Source organism: Eleutherodactylus coqui, chromosome 4 (assembly GCF_035609145.1).
Source record: "Eleutherodactylus coqui strain aEleCoq1 chromosome 4, aEleCoq1.hap1, whole genome shotgun sequence".
Classification (NCBI taxonomy): Eukaryota; Metazoa; Chordata; class Amphibia; order Anura; family Eleutherodactylidae; genus Eleutherodactylus; species Eleutherodactylus coqui.
Genome location: NC_089840.1, coordinates 274324064 through 274343206, shown reverse-complemented (window position 1 = coordinate 274343206; position 19143 = coordinate 274324064). Strand labels below are relative to the sequence as shown.

Below are 19143 nucleotides of genomic sequence, written 5' to 3'. Positions count from 1 at the left end.
TGGAAGTGTGGTCCTGGAAGACCATGGTACTCGTATAGGTTCAGAAAACGTGCAGCATCTGTTGACTATTGCTTGGTGAGAAGAGTGAGGAGAATCTTCCAGAGAAAAGATTTGTTTTCCATTACGGCCTTTACAGCAGTAAAGCGACTCTGAATTGGCTACATTTGGACGATCAATGGACCTTCTTTATCCGCTCAAGATGGTGTCTTATTGAAGGATGAACTTAGTCAGTTTATTCACACTTTTAAGACTTTTTAGGTTTGATGGAGTTATACCTTCACAATGTCATTGATAGAAGATGGGTATTGAATTTATGCTAGTAAAATGGTCCTGTGTCAGACCATCTCCAGAAGTCTAATGTGATAGCTTACCATTTAAAGAACACAAGCATGTAAGGTTTTACACATTTATTAGTGATTGGTAACAGGTTTTTAGACTAAATTATACATATTAATGTGAAATATTCTATACACACGGTTGGTATATAGATGTGCTATCAAGGTTCTAGTTGAATTTTAGATAATAGACATTAACTGGCAGTTGCATATAGTTCTTAATCATCTTGTAATACATGTAACTGCTTTGACTTTTAGGCCCAATGCATATGGACAGATTTTTGCTGTGGAATTTGCAGCCAGACACCCCCCTGGCAAATTCCACATCAATGTCTGTCCATAACATACAATTTAAAATGATTCTCCCAAGCACACAAGCGAAAATCCCTTGTGATGTCCGCTCACGGAGAAAGAATTGCAGCATACTCCATTTTTGTGCGAGACTCGAATGGACGACTTCCATTTCAGTCAATGGAAGCCATCTGTTTTAAAATCACTGCGAATTCGCATCAGCATCGGCGCGTCATTCTCTGCATTGCACATGTGTGATGGCGTGCCAGCCGGCACATCCAAAGTACATCCAAAACAGATACATAGGGGTCACTGGTCGGCACAGGGCCTGACTTTGCTGCAAGATTTCGCAGCCGGAATCTGTCTCAGCAGTGTGCATGTGACCTTAATGTTGGATATTTTTCTTGTACTATTCATCAGTCAAAAAATGGCTTCTTCCCTGATAAGTTATTTGATGTTTAACTAGATGAGATTTGTGAGTGCTGTATTTGCCAAATTCAAAACATTAATATGGTTTTTCCTATGTGAGTAAAATACTCCTAACTTTCAGGATATGAAAATGCTTTCTCCCCTGAGTGACTTCTCTGATGTCTAACAAGATTTGATTTAGCTGTAAACATTTCCCACATTCAGGACATTTATAGTTTCTCTCCTGTGTGATTTCTCTGATGTAACACAAGATTTGATTTCTGCTTAAAACATTTCCCACAATCAGAACATGAATATGGTTTCTCCCCTGTGTGAACTCTCTGATGTACAGCAAGATGTGATTTCTGCTTAAAACATTTCCCACAATCAGAACAGGAATATGGCTTCTCCCCTGTGTGAGTTCCCTGATGTAACACAAGATGTGATTTTCGGTTAAAACATTTCCCACAATCAGAACATGAAAATGGCTTCTCCCCTGTGTGAGTTCTCTGATGTAACACAAGATTTGATTTTCGGTTAAAACATTTCCCACATTCAGGACATGAATATGGTTTCTCGGCTGTGTGAATTTTCTCATGTTGACCAACAGCTGGTTTATTGTTAAAACATTTACCACATTCAGAACATGAAAATGGCTTCTCTCCTGTGTGAATTCTCTGATGTAACACAAGATTTGATTTTTTGCTAAAACTTTTCCCACATGTAGAACATGCAAATGGCTTCTTTCCTGTGTGAATTGTCTGATGTAACGCAAGATTTGATTTTCGGTTAAAACGTTTCCCACATTCATTACATAAATATGGTTTCTCTCCTGTGTGAATTCTGTGATGTTTAACAAGATCTGCTTTATTGTTAAAACATATCTCACATTCGGAGCATGAAAACGGCTTCACTCCTGTGTGAATTCTCCTATGTACAACAAGATGTGATTTCTGATTAAAACCTTTCCCACAATCAGAACATGAATATGATTTCTCTCCTGTGTGAACTCTGTGATGTAACACGAGATGTTCTCTTCGGTTAAAACATTTCCCACATTCAGAACATGAATATGGCTTCTCCCCTGTGTGTATTCTCTGATGTAACACAAGATATGCTTTTCGGCTAAAACATTTCCCACATTCGGAACATGAATATGGCTTCTCTCCTGTGTGAATTCTCTGATGTCTCTCAAGATCTGATTTCTGCTTAAAACATTTCCCACATTCGGAACATGAATGTGGATTCTCTCCTGTGTGAACTCTTTGATGTTCAACATCTGTTCTGTAAATTTTATTTTGTTTAAAATTCTGTAATGAATCAGAAAATGGAACCTGTTTAGAATGATCAGAGGACAGATCTTTGCTGTGAAGGGCTGAGGGCATAATTGGGATAATAGGAGGCTCTTCATATGCATCTTGTATGATACCAGGATCTTCCACTTTACAATCTGTTATCATCAGATATCCCTCTGAGCTCCTGGTGTCATCATCTGCCAAGAATAAAATTGATTTTAATATTTTTGAATGCTACATTACAATTATACTGATACTTTATGACATTTGTATATAAAATGTTCAAACAAATTGTAAAGTTTGCATTGAAATTCAAATATAAGGGGTTTTCCCATTTACAGGAAGCACAGTAATTTGTTGGTTATCTCGTTTGGATGACCAGGGTCCATAGTGCCGATCTAGAATGACCACGACCGAGATCATTGTTCCATTCCGTGTTGATGTCGGAGGAGGTACCGTTGCCTATCTGTTGCACCCACGAGCGCCGCAAACGACCAGAAGGCCTTCGCCATCCGGCAGGGGGTCGTCTCTCAATTTTCCTAGCAATTGCTGCGGCTAGAGCACCGTGGGCCAGGACAGCTTCTGACAAGCGTGCAACATGACCAGAAAGTGTGAGTCGTCTCCTTCTTATTGTTTCTGTGATTCACTCAATCTCCGTACAAGCCTGTATCTCGCTGTTTCTGATTAAGTCGAACCAACAGACACTGAGAATCTGGCATTGGCATCGTATGTGAAAGGACTCCAGATGCTCAGTGGTTTATGACAGCAAGGTCCAGGTCTCTGAAGCATACAATAATATCGGCATTACGCAGGTCTGGTAAAATCAAATCTTAGTCCTGATTGTTATGTTCTGCCTCCACCAGAGATTATCCAGAAATCTCATTGTTGGGGCTGCCAGCGCTAGCTTCTGCAGGATGTACTGAAACACAGCCGCATCTGTGTGCTGAACGCTTCTGAGGTACACAAACTCACTGACAGCGTTGATTCTCTGTCCGTTTATGTCTAAGTCCGGAGGGATTGCGCCAGCTCCTAGATTCTGCAGCTCAATCATCTTGTTGGTGAGTTCTAGGATCTTCTGCTCATTGATCTACTTCAGTATCAGGGGGTGAGGTGGAGGCCCTGTGATTGGGCTCAGGGGTCTTCCTCATCCATCAGACACCTGGGCCTGACAGCAATCACTAGAAGTCTTCTTCACTACTGTGTAATCATGTTTATGGGAGATACATCCATAAATATCACTGCAGACATTCCCAGAGTCCTTCATGTCTTCAGTTATGTCCAACAATTATTAGGATTCTCCTCACATCTGTGTTCATCATCTCCTTTGTTCTACTCAGTCACAGAAGCAGAAGAACAAAAATAATCAGAGTTTTGGTTCTGCTAGATGACAGACAATCTCCAATTGCCTTATAGTAGATCGGTTGGGTTTCTGTCATTCTACCAGAACAACCGGTTCTATTATTTTCCTGGTATTTCTGATGAATTGACAGTAAATCCTGTGCCATAGATGTGACCAGAGACTGACATAGATAAGAATGATGGAACGTGATGTCATCCGCAGAATCCCTAACCTCTCCTGTAAGCTGGAAGAGTATCTCTAGGGTGAGGTTTAATATACTCTCCACCATCTTGTCCCTCTTCCTATCCATCCTTGTACTGCCAATCATGATTATCTGATATAGAAGATATCAGCTGAGGATCCTGAATGGAGAGAAGACAAGACAATGTTAGCTTTGCTTTTTGCCAGGAGATGTGAAGCCCAAGACAGGATGCCTCAAAATTGAACTATTCCAATGAGCGTCTCAGATTATTAGATGTGACATCCAAGTGTGCCACATAGTCAGCGTAGTCCAGGTCGGTGAAGTGGTACTCCGGAAGAGTGACAGAGAAGAGTGCGGGAGCCAAGACGCAACCTTGTTGAACACTAGACGAGGTCTCAAAACTAGCAGAGGTTGAACTGTTGCTACAGACTTTGGCGGATCTGCCCTGATGCATGTCTTTTAGTAGGCTTAGAAAGGATGTGGGTACGCCAATGCCACGCAAGGCCTTCCAGAGGGCTTCTCTGTCGACCAAGTCGAACGCCGCCTTGAGATCGACATACGCGACGAGGAGCGGTCTGTTAAATTCTCTGTGTATCTCTGAGAGGAGCCTAAGAGCGAGTATGGTAGCCATGGTGGGGCCGCCTGCCTTGAAGCCTGACTCCTAGGGTCTCCGCTTGGAGGTCAGGAGTGGCTCTACCCTTGAGAGTAGAATGTGCGTGAAGACCTTGCCGGGAACTGAAAGGTCCGTTATCGGCCTGTAGCTAGTGCATGCTGTTTTGGAGCCCTTCCTCTTGTACAGGACGAGAATGATGCCCTCCTTCCATTCGACAGGGACTTTCCCACAAGACCAGATGCACAGAAATAGTTGATGTAAAGCAGTGCTTATCGGCTTAATTGCACATTTCAGCAGTTCAGGTGAAATGCCATCTCAGCCGGCAGCACGTCTGTGTTGAAGTTTGTGAATAGCATAATGGATCTCTTCCCGTGATGGAGCATCACTGTAGCCAGCATCAATGAAGCTCGTCTACTGCATTATTACGAGTGCGAGGTTAATGGCTCCATCATATTACACTCCTGTGCCTTGGACCACACCCAGAGAGTGGCACTGATCCTTCGCCCTTCCATAAATCAGTCCATGGAAATGTGGCATCCGATCTCTCCACGTCTGCTGTACGCCAGGTTTGTTCATCGTCACAGTCACATGTCCATCATTGTGGCATATGCACCAACTGAAGAACACACAGCTGCAAACAAAGATGCCTTTTAATACCAGCTCGCCGCCATTGTGCAGTCCGTCCCTCTGCACGATGTACTCCTAGTGTTCGGCGACCTTTATGCAAACCCAGGTCCCCAGACTCCTGGCTACGAAGACGTCGTTGGATCCTTTGGCGAAGGCCCAACCAATGACAATTCACACCGGATGCTGTCATTCTGTGCCTCAATGGGCCTCACAGTAGCAGGGTCCTGGTTCCAGAGATGCTGCTTTCATAGGTTTACATGGATATCCAACGATGGACAAACAGAAAAAGGAACTGGACCATATACTCATTCGTCATCGCAATTCTGTCAAATCGTGTGGAGTATACCGTGGGACAGAAGCTCCAGCAAACACAGACCACCGTTTGCTTGTTGCTGAAATAGCAGTTCCACTCAGTCTGCTCCATAAGACCAGATCACAACCTTCATTAAACATTGACTCCCTGAGGGAAAATCCAGCACTCGAATGTCAATACAACATCGCAATTGAAAACCGGTTCCGCGTTCTGAAGAATCTCCCAGATAAACCAGAGGCAGCTTGGAATGTCACAAGAGACGCTATCCGTGAAGCCGCAAAGACCGTTCTTGGATACCGGCATTCCCGAAGGCAGCCCTGGCTAACAGACGACACTATGCAGGCCCTTGAAGCGAAGGCAAAAGCCCACCTCAAAAATGAAAGAGGCTGAAGGGCATGTTCCGGGCAAAGTCCAAGAAAGGCAGGGAGCGGTACTATAATGCTCTGGCTGATGAAGCTGAGGAGGGTCTGAAGTCAAGCAATCCAAGAGCAGCATACAAAGCAGTCGCCAGAATTTGAGGGTCCTCAGGGACCAGTTGGCATACGCCAATCCACCAATCCGATAGCAGCCCTTGTACCAACCATGACGAGACACTTCAACGCTGGCGTGAACATTTTTAACAGCCATCCTAAAAGACAATCAGCTTATTTCTTGTGTTATTCATCTATCTATGTAAACTGAGTATTTACGTGCTGTTTTACTACCGTGCGGTGACAGTAATTTAGTACAAACAGCCAGAGCTCTCAGCTGTTGCTGTTATCCACGGCTCATACAGCTAGTAAGGTTCCAGAGCACAGGAGCTACCTCAGTATCACATATTATTCAGGTTTCTTGGGAGAATAGGAACTCCTTCAGTTTTCATTCCATGGATGCAGGACAAACAGTACAGGAATCACAGAGAAGTGCAATGCATTTTGGAGGCCTTATAAACAGATTCACCTCCTCTTTCAAGCATGGAATATAGAGATGTAAAGCCTCCATATGCTTTAATGCTTACTTTATAAGTGAACCTTGAGGCTTTTTGGTGCCTGCAAAATCCTCCTCCAAGTAAGGCTTGGCTCACATGGGTGGATTTGATTTGCAGAACCCGCGCGCAGGGTCACCCCTGCGGGGGATCCGCAAATCAAACCGACCATGGGGATACATGGGCGCTCACATAGCAGCATTTTAGGATGCGGATGTGATTTTTTTTCCCGGCGTGCGGGTTGCAGCATGCGCTATTTTTCTGCCAATCCCGCAGAGACGGCTTTCTTTGAAGTCCCATATGCGGCACACCAGCAGCTGTCACTGCGGATGTGCCGCGGATTCGCAGGGAGTTTTAAAAAAAAAAAACACTGCACACCCGTTGGGCATCGGTAGTGCTGAAGACAGAAGATCCGGCTGCGATGGAGAGGACCTTCGCTGGATCCGGAAAGGTAAGAAGCTGCCTTCTAATGTTTATTTCTGCAGGTACACACGGATTCGGCTGCAGGATTGTGTGATCCAGGCCTTAGTGCATCCTCTATTTTTCTGTAAACCACCCACTCATCACTGGGTGAATCGCTGATGTGCTGGACATTGGGGAATTGAAGATACGTATCCTTGATGTCGACGGATGACAGAAACTCCCCTGGTTCCACAGACGCAATGGCAGATCTCAATGACTGCATGTGGAAGTGTTGAACCTTGACATATCGATTTAATCTTTTCAGATCCAGAACGGGTCGGACAGTGCCGACCTCCTTGTGTAGCATGAAAGATTGAAACAGAATCCCTGAACTGTTCAAAGGGAAAAACAGGGACAATTACACCCTAAGAGGAGATTGTGTGTATTGCATAAGCCAAAACTTTAGCCTTTGAAGGAAAAACTGGAATTCTGGAACTGAGGAAGCAATCTTGGTGGTGGTCGGAAAACTCTATTGCGTAGTTTGAATAGATGACTTCCCGAACACAGATGTCTGAGACACGAGCAAGTTAGGTCTCCCTGAATAGGGAAAGTCATCCTCCCACTCTGGATGGCTTGGTTGGGTACTGCCATACACATGGTAGATTTAGTTAATGCTGACTTGGAGTATGGTGGTGAGGGACACCAGGAGAGATGTGGTTTGTAGGAAAGCCTTGCAAATATTTTTTGCTATCCCAGGTCCGGGGGCTAAAGTGGCAAATGGAACAAAACTGAGGCCTCTTCTTCTGTACAGAACCACGCATGGTTGGCTTTGTTTTGTGGTAGATAAGAAATCTTACCACCAGTAGCTTCCGAAATAATCTTGGCTAGTCGTGAAGTGGTGATGAAAATCAGTGCCACCAGGGACAAGGACCCAGAAGGAGTCCTCCAGCACCCCCATGAGACACTGCCTCCCCTCCAGCAGGACCACTGCAGCGGTTTCCCAAGCTGTAAGGAGGAGTGCAAAGGAGGAGAAAATGGAACAGTCTCCCGTAGAGAAGCCTTCGTATCACGCAGGGGTATACTGCGCCAAGGAACATCTGCTAGGGGGCTCGGTATAAGTAGAGAGGTGTGAAGGTGGGAGTGGAGTGAAAAAGGTGGTGGTAGTGCCAGTGTTGGTGGTACTGGTGATGGTAAGAAGAAAGTGGAAGGAAGAGAGGGGGAAAGAATACTCTCCTAATTGTCAAAGACCGTAGAGCTCCGGGACTCCAGCAGTGTGTGCCCCTGTGCTCATCTGCCTTTAGAAGGAAGGGAGTGCTCCAATCTGCATTTATTTTGGTCACTCCAAGAATAAAATAGAATGAAAAGCCATTCAATAGTTAAGTTCCCCAAAATGGTACCAATACAAACTACAGGTCACCCCACAAAAAGTGAGCCGTCCCACAGTCCAATGAAAGTAAAAATGGAAATATATAATGCAGGTAAAATATAGCGTTCGAAAGACATTTTTTTCTAAAAACTGTAGAATGTTTCCTACACACAGGTGCATCAATAACCTTTGGTCATAAAAGGGTTACTCAATATTAAACATCAGACAGTCCCAAACTGGAGAAAGGTTGCATGCTCTATGTCGTGTTTCATACCAAAACTTCATCCTTAGTCATAGAATATGTATATCTCCCATGGACAACCATTTATAACAAGAACGCGGCTAAACAGACACATGACTTTTTGATATGTGTGTAGTTTCCTTATTAATCTCCTGCTGGACGGTATTATTTGTGTATACAGGTATTTTACTATATTGCTGGTATATGGGCCGCCCACGGATCTGTGATTGTATGATGTGGGGTGACTCCATTGTCATAAATTGTTGTTCAGGGAAGATTCACATACACTATGACTAAAGACTGAGTGTTGGTCCGAAACGCATCATAGGGGGCGCATTCTTTCTCTGGGTTGTATCTGTTTTTAATATGGACTGAAAAAAACTATTTGGAGTCTCCGTGTGCGGGACTGAAAGTTTTATACTCAATGTGATTTAAATGTTCCTTAATTTTTTAGAGTAGCGTATAATGAAAAAAAAACCGCTTAACATTGTCTTTGGCTGAATAAGGGAATATACAGCTGAAAACCCCGACAACACAGACTCTTCTCTACATGTAGTCTCACCTGGGGGGTCATCTGTAGGGATCTCCTCCTTACACGGCTGATCCCCCCTCACATGTGTCTCTGTAGCATCAATAGGGAGCAGATCTTCATCCAGTTTCACCAGCTGTGAAAAAAATACTGTCAAAGTCATCACACAGTTGGAGAAGTTGTGTGGAAGGTTTTATATGACCAGAAAAGGTCATTAATTAGTATGAGGAGCCGGAATGACATGACAGCAGTAGTGATCTGGGCCAAATAGCTGCAGGTCTCCTATATAACTCCAACCTGCTGCTTCTTTATTCCAACCAGAAGTCTCCAGAACCAGAAAATTGTGATAAGATGCAGAGATCTAATGTCTGCGGTCGGCTGTAATCCTGCCATCTCCAGCTTTCTCATTACACAAGTATCAGTCATATAATAAGACTGAACACAAGACCTTCCCAGCCGTCCTACAGACCAGAGGGGACATTTCATGAGACCTTCTCTCCATCTACCTGATCATCCTGTGGAAGGAGAGCACTGGGACATCTCTCCGCTGCTGTTCTCTTACTGGATCTACCTGCAAAAAACACAGACAGCCACTGAATTCATTCTCTATATACAAATAATGAAGGCCATGTGGATTTAGTCCTGTCTATTACCTGGTGATGGGGGGGGTTGGTGGTCCTCCATCATGACGTCCTTGTACAGATCCTTGTGTCCTCCTAAATACTCCCACTCCTCCATGGAGAAATAGACAGCAACTTCCTGACACTTTATAGGAACCTGACAACACAATGATACCGTCATCACCCAGACACATTATACCGCCATAGCGTTACTGTATAATGTCCCAGCATTCCCAGCAGCATCACCTCTCGAGTCAGCAGCTCAATCATCTTGTTGGTGAGTTCTAGGATCTTCTGCTCATTGATCTCCTCCAGTATCAAGGGGTGAGGTGGAGGCCCTGTGATTGGGCTCAGGGGTCTTCCCCATCCATCATACATCGGGGCCTGACAGCCATCACTAGAAGTCTTCTTCACTACTGTGTAATCCTGTTTATGGGGTGATACATCCATAAATATCACTGCAGACATTCCCAGAGGCCTTCATGTCTCCAGTTATGGCCCACAATTAAGGTTCTATTCACATCTGTGCTCATCATCTTTGTTGTTCTACTCAGTTTCAGGAGCTGAAGAACAGAATTATCAGTGTTTTTGTTCTGTTAGATAATAGACAATAATGACCTCCAACAACCTCCAATTGCCTTAACCTCTTAGTGACGGCCCCATTGCCTTTTTACGTCCTCGTTTAGTGGCTGTAAAAAAACGCTTGCTCTGAGATTTAAAGCAACGTAGGCTGTGGACGTGACAGCTCCATGCTGTCTGCTGCAGTAGGTAGCCGACAGCCTGGAGCTGTCATAATGGGCTGGGATATCTGACCTCCAGTCATGCGATCGCTACTATTCAATAGCTGTAATGGATGAATATAAATAAAAAGTCAAAAAAAGTTACGAGTTTCAGCTCCCCATCCAGATCGGATCCATGAAGGGTGCTGAATCTACTCACCCGCATCCTCCACGATGTCCCACGCAGAAGATTGGATAGGCGTGGGGGATTTGAAATTTCCCGGCTCCCGGCTACTGAAGGTAGCTGGGAGACAAAAGATGTCACCAGTGACCGCGGTGGATGATCCCCTGCCAGTGATCGCCGCTATCCAATGGATAACAGCAATCACAGAAAAATTTTTAAAAGTGAAATAAAAGTTTAACTTTCATCTCCCCTCACAAAATTTTATTTTTCAACTGCTTCATAATAATCTTTCAAAAAAAAAATGGAGTCAGAATGCCCAGTACACACCTAGATAAATTGACTAAGGGGTCTAGATTTCAAAATGGGTCACTTGTGGGGGGTCATTCTATTATTTTGGCAGTTTAATCATTCTACAAGTTAGCAATGGGGCCTGAAATTTATTCAGTTTTGCCCTGAAATCCAATGGGTGTTCCCTCCATTAAAAGCCTAGCCATATGACCAGTAAGCAGATTAGGCCCACAACAGGTATGTTTCTGAACACAGGACAAACAGGGGGATCCATTTTGGGGAGCAAGTCTTCATTCTTATGTGCACAGTACAAAAAACACTCTTTTTTAAATGACACAAATAGAAAAAAAATGAAAATTGTATTTTTTTTTGTTCTGCTTTACTTAAATTAATTTAAAAACTGTGGGGTCAAAATACGCAGTACATCCCTAGATAAATTTGTTAAGGGGTCTAGTTTTCAAAATGCATTTATTTGTGGGGGTTCTCCATCATTTTGACTGCTCAAGGTCTCTACAAGTGTACTATGCAGCCTTAAAAGCCTTCAAGCAAAATTTCTGTTCTGAAAGCCACCAGCTGCTCCTTTCATTTTGGGCCCCGTTGTGCATATGGATATAATATTTGGGCCACAACTGGTATGTTTCTGAATACATGGGGTATCGATTTTGGGGTTCAAATCCTCATTTTCGCTTGTTATTATAGAAAAAAATCCTATCTTTAGAATGACATTTGGAAAAAAAAAATTTCTTTTTTATCCTCTATATTGCATTACCTCCTGAAATGAAACAGTAGGGTCAAAATATTCATGACCCCCCTCAGTAAATACATTAAGGCTGAAGTTTTTAAAATAGGGGTCATTTATGGGTGTATCCATCATTCTGACACCTATGAGCCTTTGCAATCTTGGCTAGGTACAGGAAAACAAAGCGTTCCTCAAAATGTTAATAAATAATGTTAAATCTGTACTTCTCCCAAATGATTAAAAAAAATCTAAAGTTTTTCAAATAAGCATCCAGAATAAAGTAAACAGATGGAAATATATATCTGGTCAAAAATGTGTACAGTATTTTTGCACATATTTGAAATATTGCAATTGAAAATGAATAAATGACATTTTTTTCAAAATTTTCCCAATTTTGGCACTTTTAATAAATATACACAAATTCTATCAGTCCATTTTTACTGCCTAAATGAAGTACAATATGTGGTGAAAAAGCACTGTCAGAATCACTTGGATATGCAAAACATTTACAGAGCTATTCTATGTTAACGTGACATGTCAGATTTCCAAAATCTGACCTGGTCACTAAGGCGCAAACAAGCTTAATCACTATGGGGTTATAGTAGATCTCTCCGGTTTCTGTCATTCTACCAGAACAACTATTATTTTCCCGGCATTTATGATGAATCGGCAGTAAACCCTCTGCCGTAGATGTGACCAGAGACTGACATAGATAAGAATGATGGATCGTGACGTCATCCCCAGAATCTCTCACCTCTCCTGTAAGCTGGAAGAGTATCTCTAGGGTGAGGGTGAATATACTCTCCGCCATCTTGTCCCGCTTCCTATCCATTCCTGTCGGGTCAATCAGAAAAACGATCTGATATAGATGATAGCAGCTGAGGATCCTGAATGGAGAGAAGACGAGGCAATGTAAGCCACCTGAAATCTCTGGATTATAGGGGATTCAAAATGTGATTGTTCTCAGTAAGAGAAACCAATCTTGTAGTTATGATACTTTTTAATGGTTAATAAAAGTACATGATGTAATAGCGAGCCTTCAAACCTACTCAGGGTTCTTCCTCAAACTTAAATGGAATAGATCCGAAGAGATATTTTATATTACATACATACACATATGCATACACACATATAAAAAGACACAAACATGGTGTGATTAATTTGCACTTAAAACAATTCCAGAACAGCATGAGCAGAGGAGTAAATACTTGATTAGTCCACTAGCAAAGCCCCATTTACACGCAACGATTATCACTCAAAATTCATTCAAACAACAGCTACCATCATGCACTTTTCATCTAAACGATGATATTTAGGTGAGCTTAAAAACCATAATTCAGACCGCATGCTGTGTTCTACACAGGAGCACTGATTACACTGTATTTAGCTTGCAGTCTCACAGCAGAACAAAGGAGCTATATGCAGAGAACAGACCACCTGCTGTTCTCTGCATACAGCTCCTGGAGGGTCATTTACATGCAAAGGAATGCGTAATTACTAATTTGCATTAGTGCCCATTAGCAACTTATGCAAAATGATTGCTAAAACTGTCAATCTCTCTGCATTTTGAACAAATTCTGAGCAATCATTTTTTGCGCGTAAATGTGCCTTAAGGGATGTGAACGTTTTATGGTCTCTAAATTGGTGTTAGGGGGTCACCAGGGCAGCGTGTTATCTCTGCTACAGATTTCTCTTATTCTCCACTGATGGAAAAAGCCCGCTCCGAGGGTCATTACTTCTTGAGAGTATCCAGGATGGTTATAAATTTGTACTTCCAAATTCTGCTGTGATGCGGAGATTTGAAAATCGCCTTTTAGTATGGTAACTTTCATATGTTGTATGTTGTGTCCATGACTAGAAAAATGCTTGCCCACAGGTAATTCTATCTTTCTTTAATTGTGTGGCGATGAGATCTCATTCTTGCTCTAAGTTTTTGTCCTGCTTCTCCAACATAAAGGCCCCCAACATGACATTCACTGCATGGGATCAGGAACACAACATTGGACTTGGAAGAAGCAAATGTCCCCGGGATCTTGTAGTCCTGCTCTGTGTTAGGGATTTGTATCTTGTCCATAGTCAGTACATGTGAGTAAGTCTTGCAGCTCTTTATATTACAGGGATAAATTCCGTTGTGTGTCAGAGGGCAATGCACTCCTCATTATAAAGTTCTTCAACTTTGGAGGTTGCTTGTAGCACAGAAGCAGAGGGTCCGGTAATATGGTTTTCAGACGGTCATCCTGGTGTAGGGTATGATAGAGATTCTTTGCCTTTTTCCTTAGTACCTCTAGCTGCGGATTGTAGGTCACTACTAGGAGGTACACAATTGTTTTCTTCCTTCTCTGTGTATTGGAGTTGTTGATTTCTGGGTATCCTGGTGGCTTTGGTGATTTGGTCATCAATTGAGGTGGTAGCCCTGATTTAAAAATGTTCTTTTAAGATGGTATAAAATGTTCCTCTCTGTCTGTTGGGTTGGAGCAGATCTGGTTGCATCTGATGGCCTGGCTGTAGACGATGGACTTTTTGATGTGCTTAGGATGGCAACTGTCCCATCTGAGGTATGTGGTCCGATCAATCGGTTTCCAGTATAGGGATATCTGTATCGAATTGTTAGAAATTTTTATGATGGTGTCCAAAAAGTTGATTTTTGTATACAAGTAGCTTAATATCAAGTTTATGGTGGGGTGGAATGCATTGAATCTCTCATGGAATTTTATTAGTTCTTGCTTGTCATCAATTGTAGCAGGACGTCAGAAAGTCACTCTTCAGTTTTGACATGAAAGGGTTGGCATATTGTGGTGCCATTTTACTGCCCATGGTGGTTCCAGTGAGTTGCAGGAATCACTCTTTGCCAAAGGAGAAATAATTGTGTGTGAGGATGAATCTTGTAGCACCTATTCAGAGGCAACTCTATTGGTCTCAAGGTGTGCCTGGCAGGCAGTCATTCCATCTTCGTGTGGGATTGGAGTATAAGGATTCCACATTCATGATGGCGCCATCGGGGAGGCGACCTATGGTTGATAGTTTGTTCAGTAGGTCTGTGGTGTTTTGCAAGTAGCTGGTTGTGTTTCTCATCAGTAGTTTGAGGACACCTTCCACCCATCCTAAGATTTTTTCAGTGAGGGTTCCCATAATTGGCCTCCCTGGGTTGCCAGCTTTGTGTAGCTTGGGAAGTATGTAGAATACACCAATCCTGGGTTTCTCCAGTATCAAGTCCAAAGGTTTTGTGGAGCCCACAGACAGACGTCTGATGACCCTTCTCTATTCCCTAACATATTTTTGAACCTTTGCTTGATCCAGTTTGGAACAGTATCCGGTGCCCGTCTGCTGTCTGTCTGCTTATTTTGTGTTGTCTGATGTGTTCATTAGGACTATTGCACTGCCTTTATCTGCAGGCTTAATGGTGATCTCCTTGTGGAGATTTTTTTGGAGTGCATAGATGGCCCTTCTTTCCTGCATATTGATATTAAATGCTTTTTCTGCTTGTCCAGTATAGTAGACTGAACCACATGTCTAAAGGAGTCTATATATTTGTTCAAGGTGGGGTTGCAGCTAGGAGTGGGTGTCCAGACTTCTTCTCTGGTGTTTGAGTCCTTTAAAGTCCTGTGCCCTCTTAGTCATGAAAAAACTATTTCAGTCTAAGGCCTCTTTCACACAGCAATATTGCCGCAAGAAAAATAGCAGCGATATTACATCTATTTTCTGTGCAATACCATTGCGTTTTCTCGTGGCGATATTGTGATTGTGTGTCATAACAAAGTCGTGCAACTTTGTAGTGCCCTTTTGCCGGGATTTTCAGAGGAGCTTGAAATATAAGCCATAACCTGAAAATAAGCCCTAGCTACATGAAAAAAACGGCAGTACAATAGATCACCTAAGAGGAGTTGCCTGCTCCACCGCACATCTCCTCTGCAGTTCTGGCACTTGTTTGTAGTCCTCCCGTAGTGCTTCCTGGTCAGGGGGTTGAAAAACCCCACCTCCAGTTAACGCTGCTTCTGATTGGTTCTCGAGTGCCATGACTCAGCCAATCACTGCAGCACTCGATGAACCAATCAGTAGCAGGGCTACCTGGAGGCAGGGTTTTTCAACCCCCTGACCAGGAAGTGCTTTCAGAGGCCTACAAAGTAGTGTGGGAGCTGCACAGGAGACCTGCAGTGGAGAGGACAATGCCTCTTATGTGATTTTTTTTTCCATGGAGCTAGGGTTTATTTTAGGGGAAACAGAAGGATTTTACAGCGTTTGGGTACAGGCCTGCTCTGGACTCAGGCTCCTCCTGAACGGCGTTTGGGTACAGGCCTGCTCTGGACTCAGGCTCCTCCTGAACGGCGTTTGGGTACAGGCCTGCTCTGGACTCAGGCTCCTCCTGAACGGCGTTTGGGTACAGGCCTGCTCTGGACTCAGGCTCCTCCTGAACGGCGTTTGGGTACAGGCCTGCTCTGGACTCAGGCTCCTCCTGAACGGCGTTTGGGTACAGGCCTGCTCTGGACTCAGGCTCCTCCTGAACGGCGTTTGGGTACAGGCCTGCTCTGGACTCAGGCTCCTCCTGAACGGCGTTTGGGTACAGGCCTGCTCTGGACTCAGGCTCCTCCTGAACGGCGTTTGGGTACAGGCCTGCTCTGGACTCAGGCTCTTCCTGAACGGCGTTTGGGTACAGGCCTGCTCTGGACTCAGGCTCCTCCTGAACGGCGTTTGGGTACAGGCCTGCTCTGGACTCAGGCTCTTCCTGAACGGCGTTTGGGTACAGGCCTGCTCTGGACTCAGGCTCTTCCTGAACGGCGTTTGGGTACAGGCCTGCTCTGGACTCAGGCTCTTCCTGAACGGCGTTTGGGTACAGGCCTGCTCTGGACTCAGGCTCTTCCTGAACGGCGTTTGGGTACAGGCCTGCTCTGGACTCAGGCTCTTCCTGAACGGCGTTTGGGTACAGGCCTGCTCTGGACTCAGGCTCTTCCTGAACGGCGTTTGGGTACAGGCCTGCTCTGGACCCAGGCTCTTCCTGAACGGCGTTTGGGTACAGGCCTGCTCTGGACCCAGGGTCTTCCTGAACGGCGTTTGGGTACAGGCCTGCTCTGGACCCAGGGTCTTCCTGAACGGCGTTTGGGTACAGGCCTGCTCTGGACCCAGGGTCTTCCTGAACGGCGTTTGGGTACAGGCCTGCTCTGGACCCAGGGTCTTCCTGAACGGCGTTTGGGTACAGGCCTGCTCTGGACCCAGGGTCTTCCTGAACGGCGTTTGGGTGCAGGCCTGCTCTGGACCCAGGGTCTTCCTGGACGGCGTTTGGGTACAGGCCTGCTCTGCACCCAGGGTCTTCCTGAACGGCGTTTGGGTGCAGGCCTGCTCTGGACTCAGGGTCTTCCTGGACGGCGTTTGGGTACAGGCCTGCTCTGGACCCAGGGCCTTCCTGAACGGCGTTTGGGTACAGGCCTGCTCTGGACTCAGGGTCTTCCTGGACGGCGTTTGGGTACAGGCCTGCTCTGGACTCAGGGTCTTCCTGGACGGCGTTTGGGTACAGGCCTGCTCTGGACTCAGGGTCTTCCTGAACCGTGTTTGGATACAGGCCTGCTCTGTGCTCAGGGTGTTCCTGAATGGCGTTTAGGTACAGGCCTGCTCTGGGCTCAGGGTGTTCCTGAATGGCGTTTGGGTACAGGCCTGCTCTGGTCTCAGGGTGTCCCTGAACGGCCTTTTTCCTTGTTCTTAATTAGGCACAACCGTAGGTTTATGTATAAGCATTGCATTTTCAGTTTCAAGTCCTCTGTAAGTGTGTTCCTTAAAGTTTGTATCTCCATAAGGGCCTTTTTCTTGGTGCCGTAGAAGACATTGATAAGGTGGTTCAGCAGTCTCTTAGAAGTCCTGTAGCAAAGATGCTGTGCATAAAGGGTATTAGAGGTGTGCAGTTTGGGAATCCTTAGGCAATGTTCTTTGAGAATAAAATGCTCCTTTTTGTGTGTCAGAAAGCAAAGTACACCATGCCTATATTTTATATATATTACACCTCTTCAGCTCTGTTGCATTGAAGCTGGAGGAAGATCTACAAGATTACTTGGTTTCTCTTACCGAGAACAATCACATCTTGCTTTACTGGTTAACACCGTTCCAAACCTTTTTTGTTTACATAAGGTTAGGACATAAAGACAGCTATAAATAAGGGTGTATTTACACGGGCGATTTTCAGTACGATTTCTCTGCGTTGCGAGATGCACACAAATCACACGAGAAAAGAACCCATTATTTTACATGAGCGATTTTTCTCTCGGATTAAGAGTTAGAGAGATCGCAACGTGTCCTCCATTGGGGTGATATCGCTCAATATTTTCTATTTGCCCCACACTGGCGTCCTGTGTGATGTTTATACGAGGCATTGTGAATGTTCTGTTTTACTATTTGAACAACATGCTATTTTCACACACATAAAAATCTCATGTGCAGCGATGCCTTTTTTGACAAAACACACATCGCACTCACAGGTAAGAATGCAGGTTGTAAGTTAGATATCAGTCTGAGCTGTCAGTGGGGCCTAAGGATACATGCGCACAGACACTTAAAACGTTTTACCCGGGATCCTCGGCACTTGACCATCCCATCCATGTGCAGTCTGATGTCCGGGACACCACATAGTGACAGGTACTGTTTTCGGCTGAGATTTGGACAAGAATGGGAGAAGCTGCAATTTTTTTTTTACTTAGACTATTCGTCTGAAAAAACAAAAAAGTCTATGTGAATTCCCCCACTCAGATGAATGGGCGCTATAGCCACCTGATTTTCGTATAGATTTTCAGATCTGAAAATAGATTAAAAAAGCGTTCGTGTGCATTAGGGGGGCCCTTATTTTTCAACTTTCTAAAAGTTTAGCTCCCGACTGCCAATCTTGTTCCAATCAACAAAAAAGTGATCTGTGCAAAATTTTAGCTCAATCGGACAACAAACATGGGCTACAAAACATCGTAAATCGTGGCTGTATAGAGCATGCTGCTATTTATTACTCACTAATGTGAGCTGAAGGTTTACACAGTTGTTTTTTGTTGATTGGAACAGGATTAGGGGGTGGAAGCAGCAAAAATTAAACTTTTGGAAAATTACCCATAGCTAAGGCCCCCCTAGTGTGTGTGCCCTGAAGATGATAAACATAATAACTTAGTAAATAATGGGATTTTTACCGCAGGGCTTATTGACCCAAACTCAGAGGATTATTGGGACCTGTGATGCTTTGAATTCACTCATCTGAAACTTTGCCTTTAGGACTCTTTCCCACAAGTGTATATCGTTTTCACGGCCAACAGATATGTACGCTGCGATCTGATTCATTGGATTCCAATGCATCAGATCACATGGCCATTTCCCGCGTTGTGAAAGTGCCCGGCCGGGCCGAAAAGATATTCCTGGAACTTGTCAACCAGAATACGTTGGCCGCGACATGGGCTCCTATGGAAGCCAATGACAGCGGACGGAGAAGGGAGGTGGGAGAGAATTTAGCAGCGTGACTGCTAAACTCCCTGACCCTCCTCTCCTCTACTCCAGCTGTTTGCAATGGGGGGGGCTGGAGCGGAGCTAAGCTCCACCCTGCTCCACCCCCTTCCATTGCTGGCTGCAGACAAGGGGCAGAGGGGGCGAGTGTTTAGCTCCACCCTCGTCCCGCCCACTCCCATTGCAAACAGCCGGAGGGAAGGAGAGATGAGG

The 19143-nt window shown here is 44.5% G+C and overlaps 2 protein-coding genes across 2 annotated transcripts in view; both read right to left on the bottom strand.

Annotated features, from left to right (window-relative positions):
* LOC136624386 (zinc finger protein ZFP2-like) overlaps positions 1–3924 on the bottom strand; it is a 190336-nt gene extending 186412 nt beyond the window's left edge. The window contains exon 1 of the mRNA XM_066598354.1: positions 3901–3924. The gene's annotated coding sequence lies outside the window, so the exon portion shown is untranslated. The remainder of the gene's footprint in view (positions 1–3900) is intronic.
* LOC136624350 (zinc finger protein ZFP2-like) lies at positions 425–18153 on the bottom strand. The gene is made up of 7 exons (XM_066598289.1): positions 18022–18153; positions 12230–12362; positions 9792–9971; positions 9579–9702; positions 9432–9496; positions 8959–9061; positions 425–2526 (listed from the first exon to the last, which is right to left on the bottom strand). Exons 1-7 carry the CDS (start codon positions 18048–18050, stop codon positions 1265–1267), a joined length of 1896 nt encoding a protein of 631 aa, XP_066454386.1. The 5' UTR covers positions 18051–18153; the 3' UTR covers positions 425–1264.
* Between the last annotated feature and the right edge of the window lie 990 nt (positions 18154–19143).

Excerpts from the sequence above, each read along its gene's own strand:
- LOC136624350 (XM_066598289.1), bottom strand. The coding sequence starts at position 18,050 with ATGGGATGGTCAAGTGCCGAGGATCCCGG. Across the intron at positions 12,363-18,021 it reads TCAAGTGCCGAGGATCCCGG|GATCCTCAGCTGCTATCATC; the intron begins GTAAAACGTTTT and ends CTCTCCATTCAG. Across the intron at positions 9,062-9,431 it reads TCCTTCCACAGGATGATCAG|CTGGTGAAACTGGATGAAGA; the intron begins GTAGATGGAGAG and ends TTTTTTTCACAG.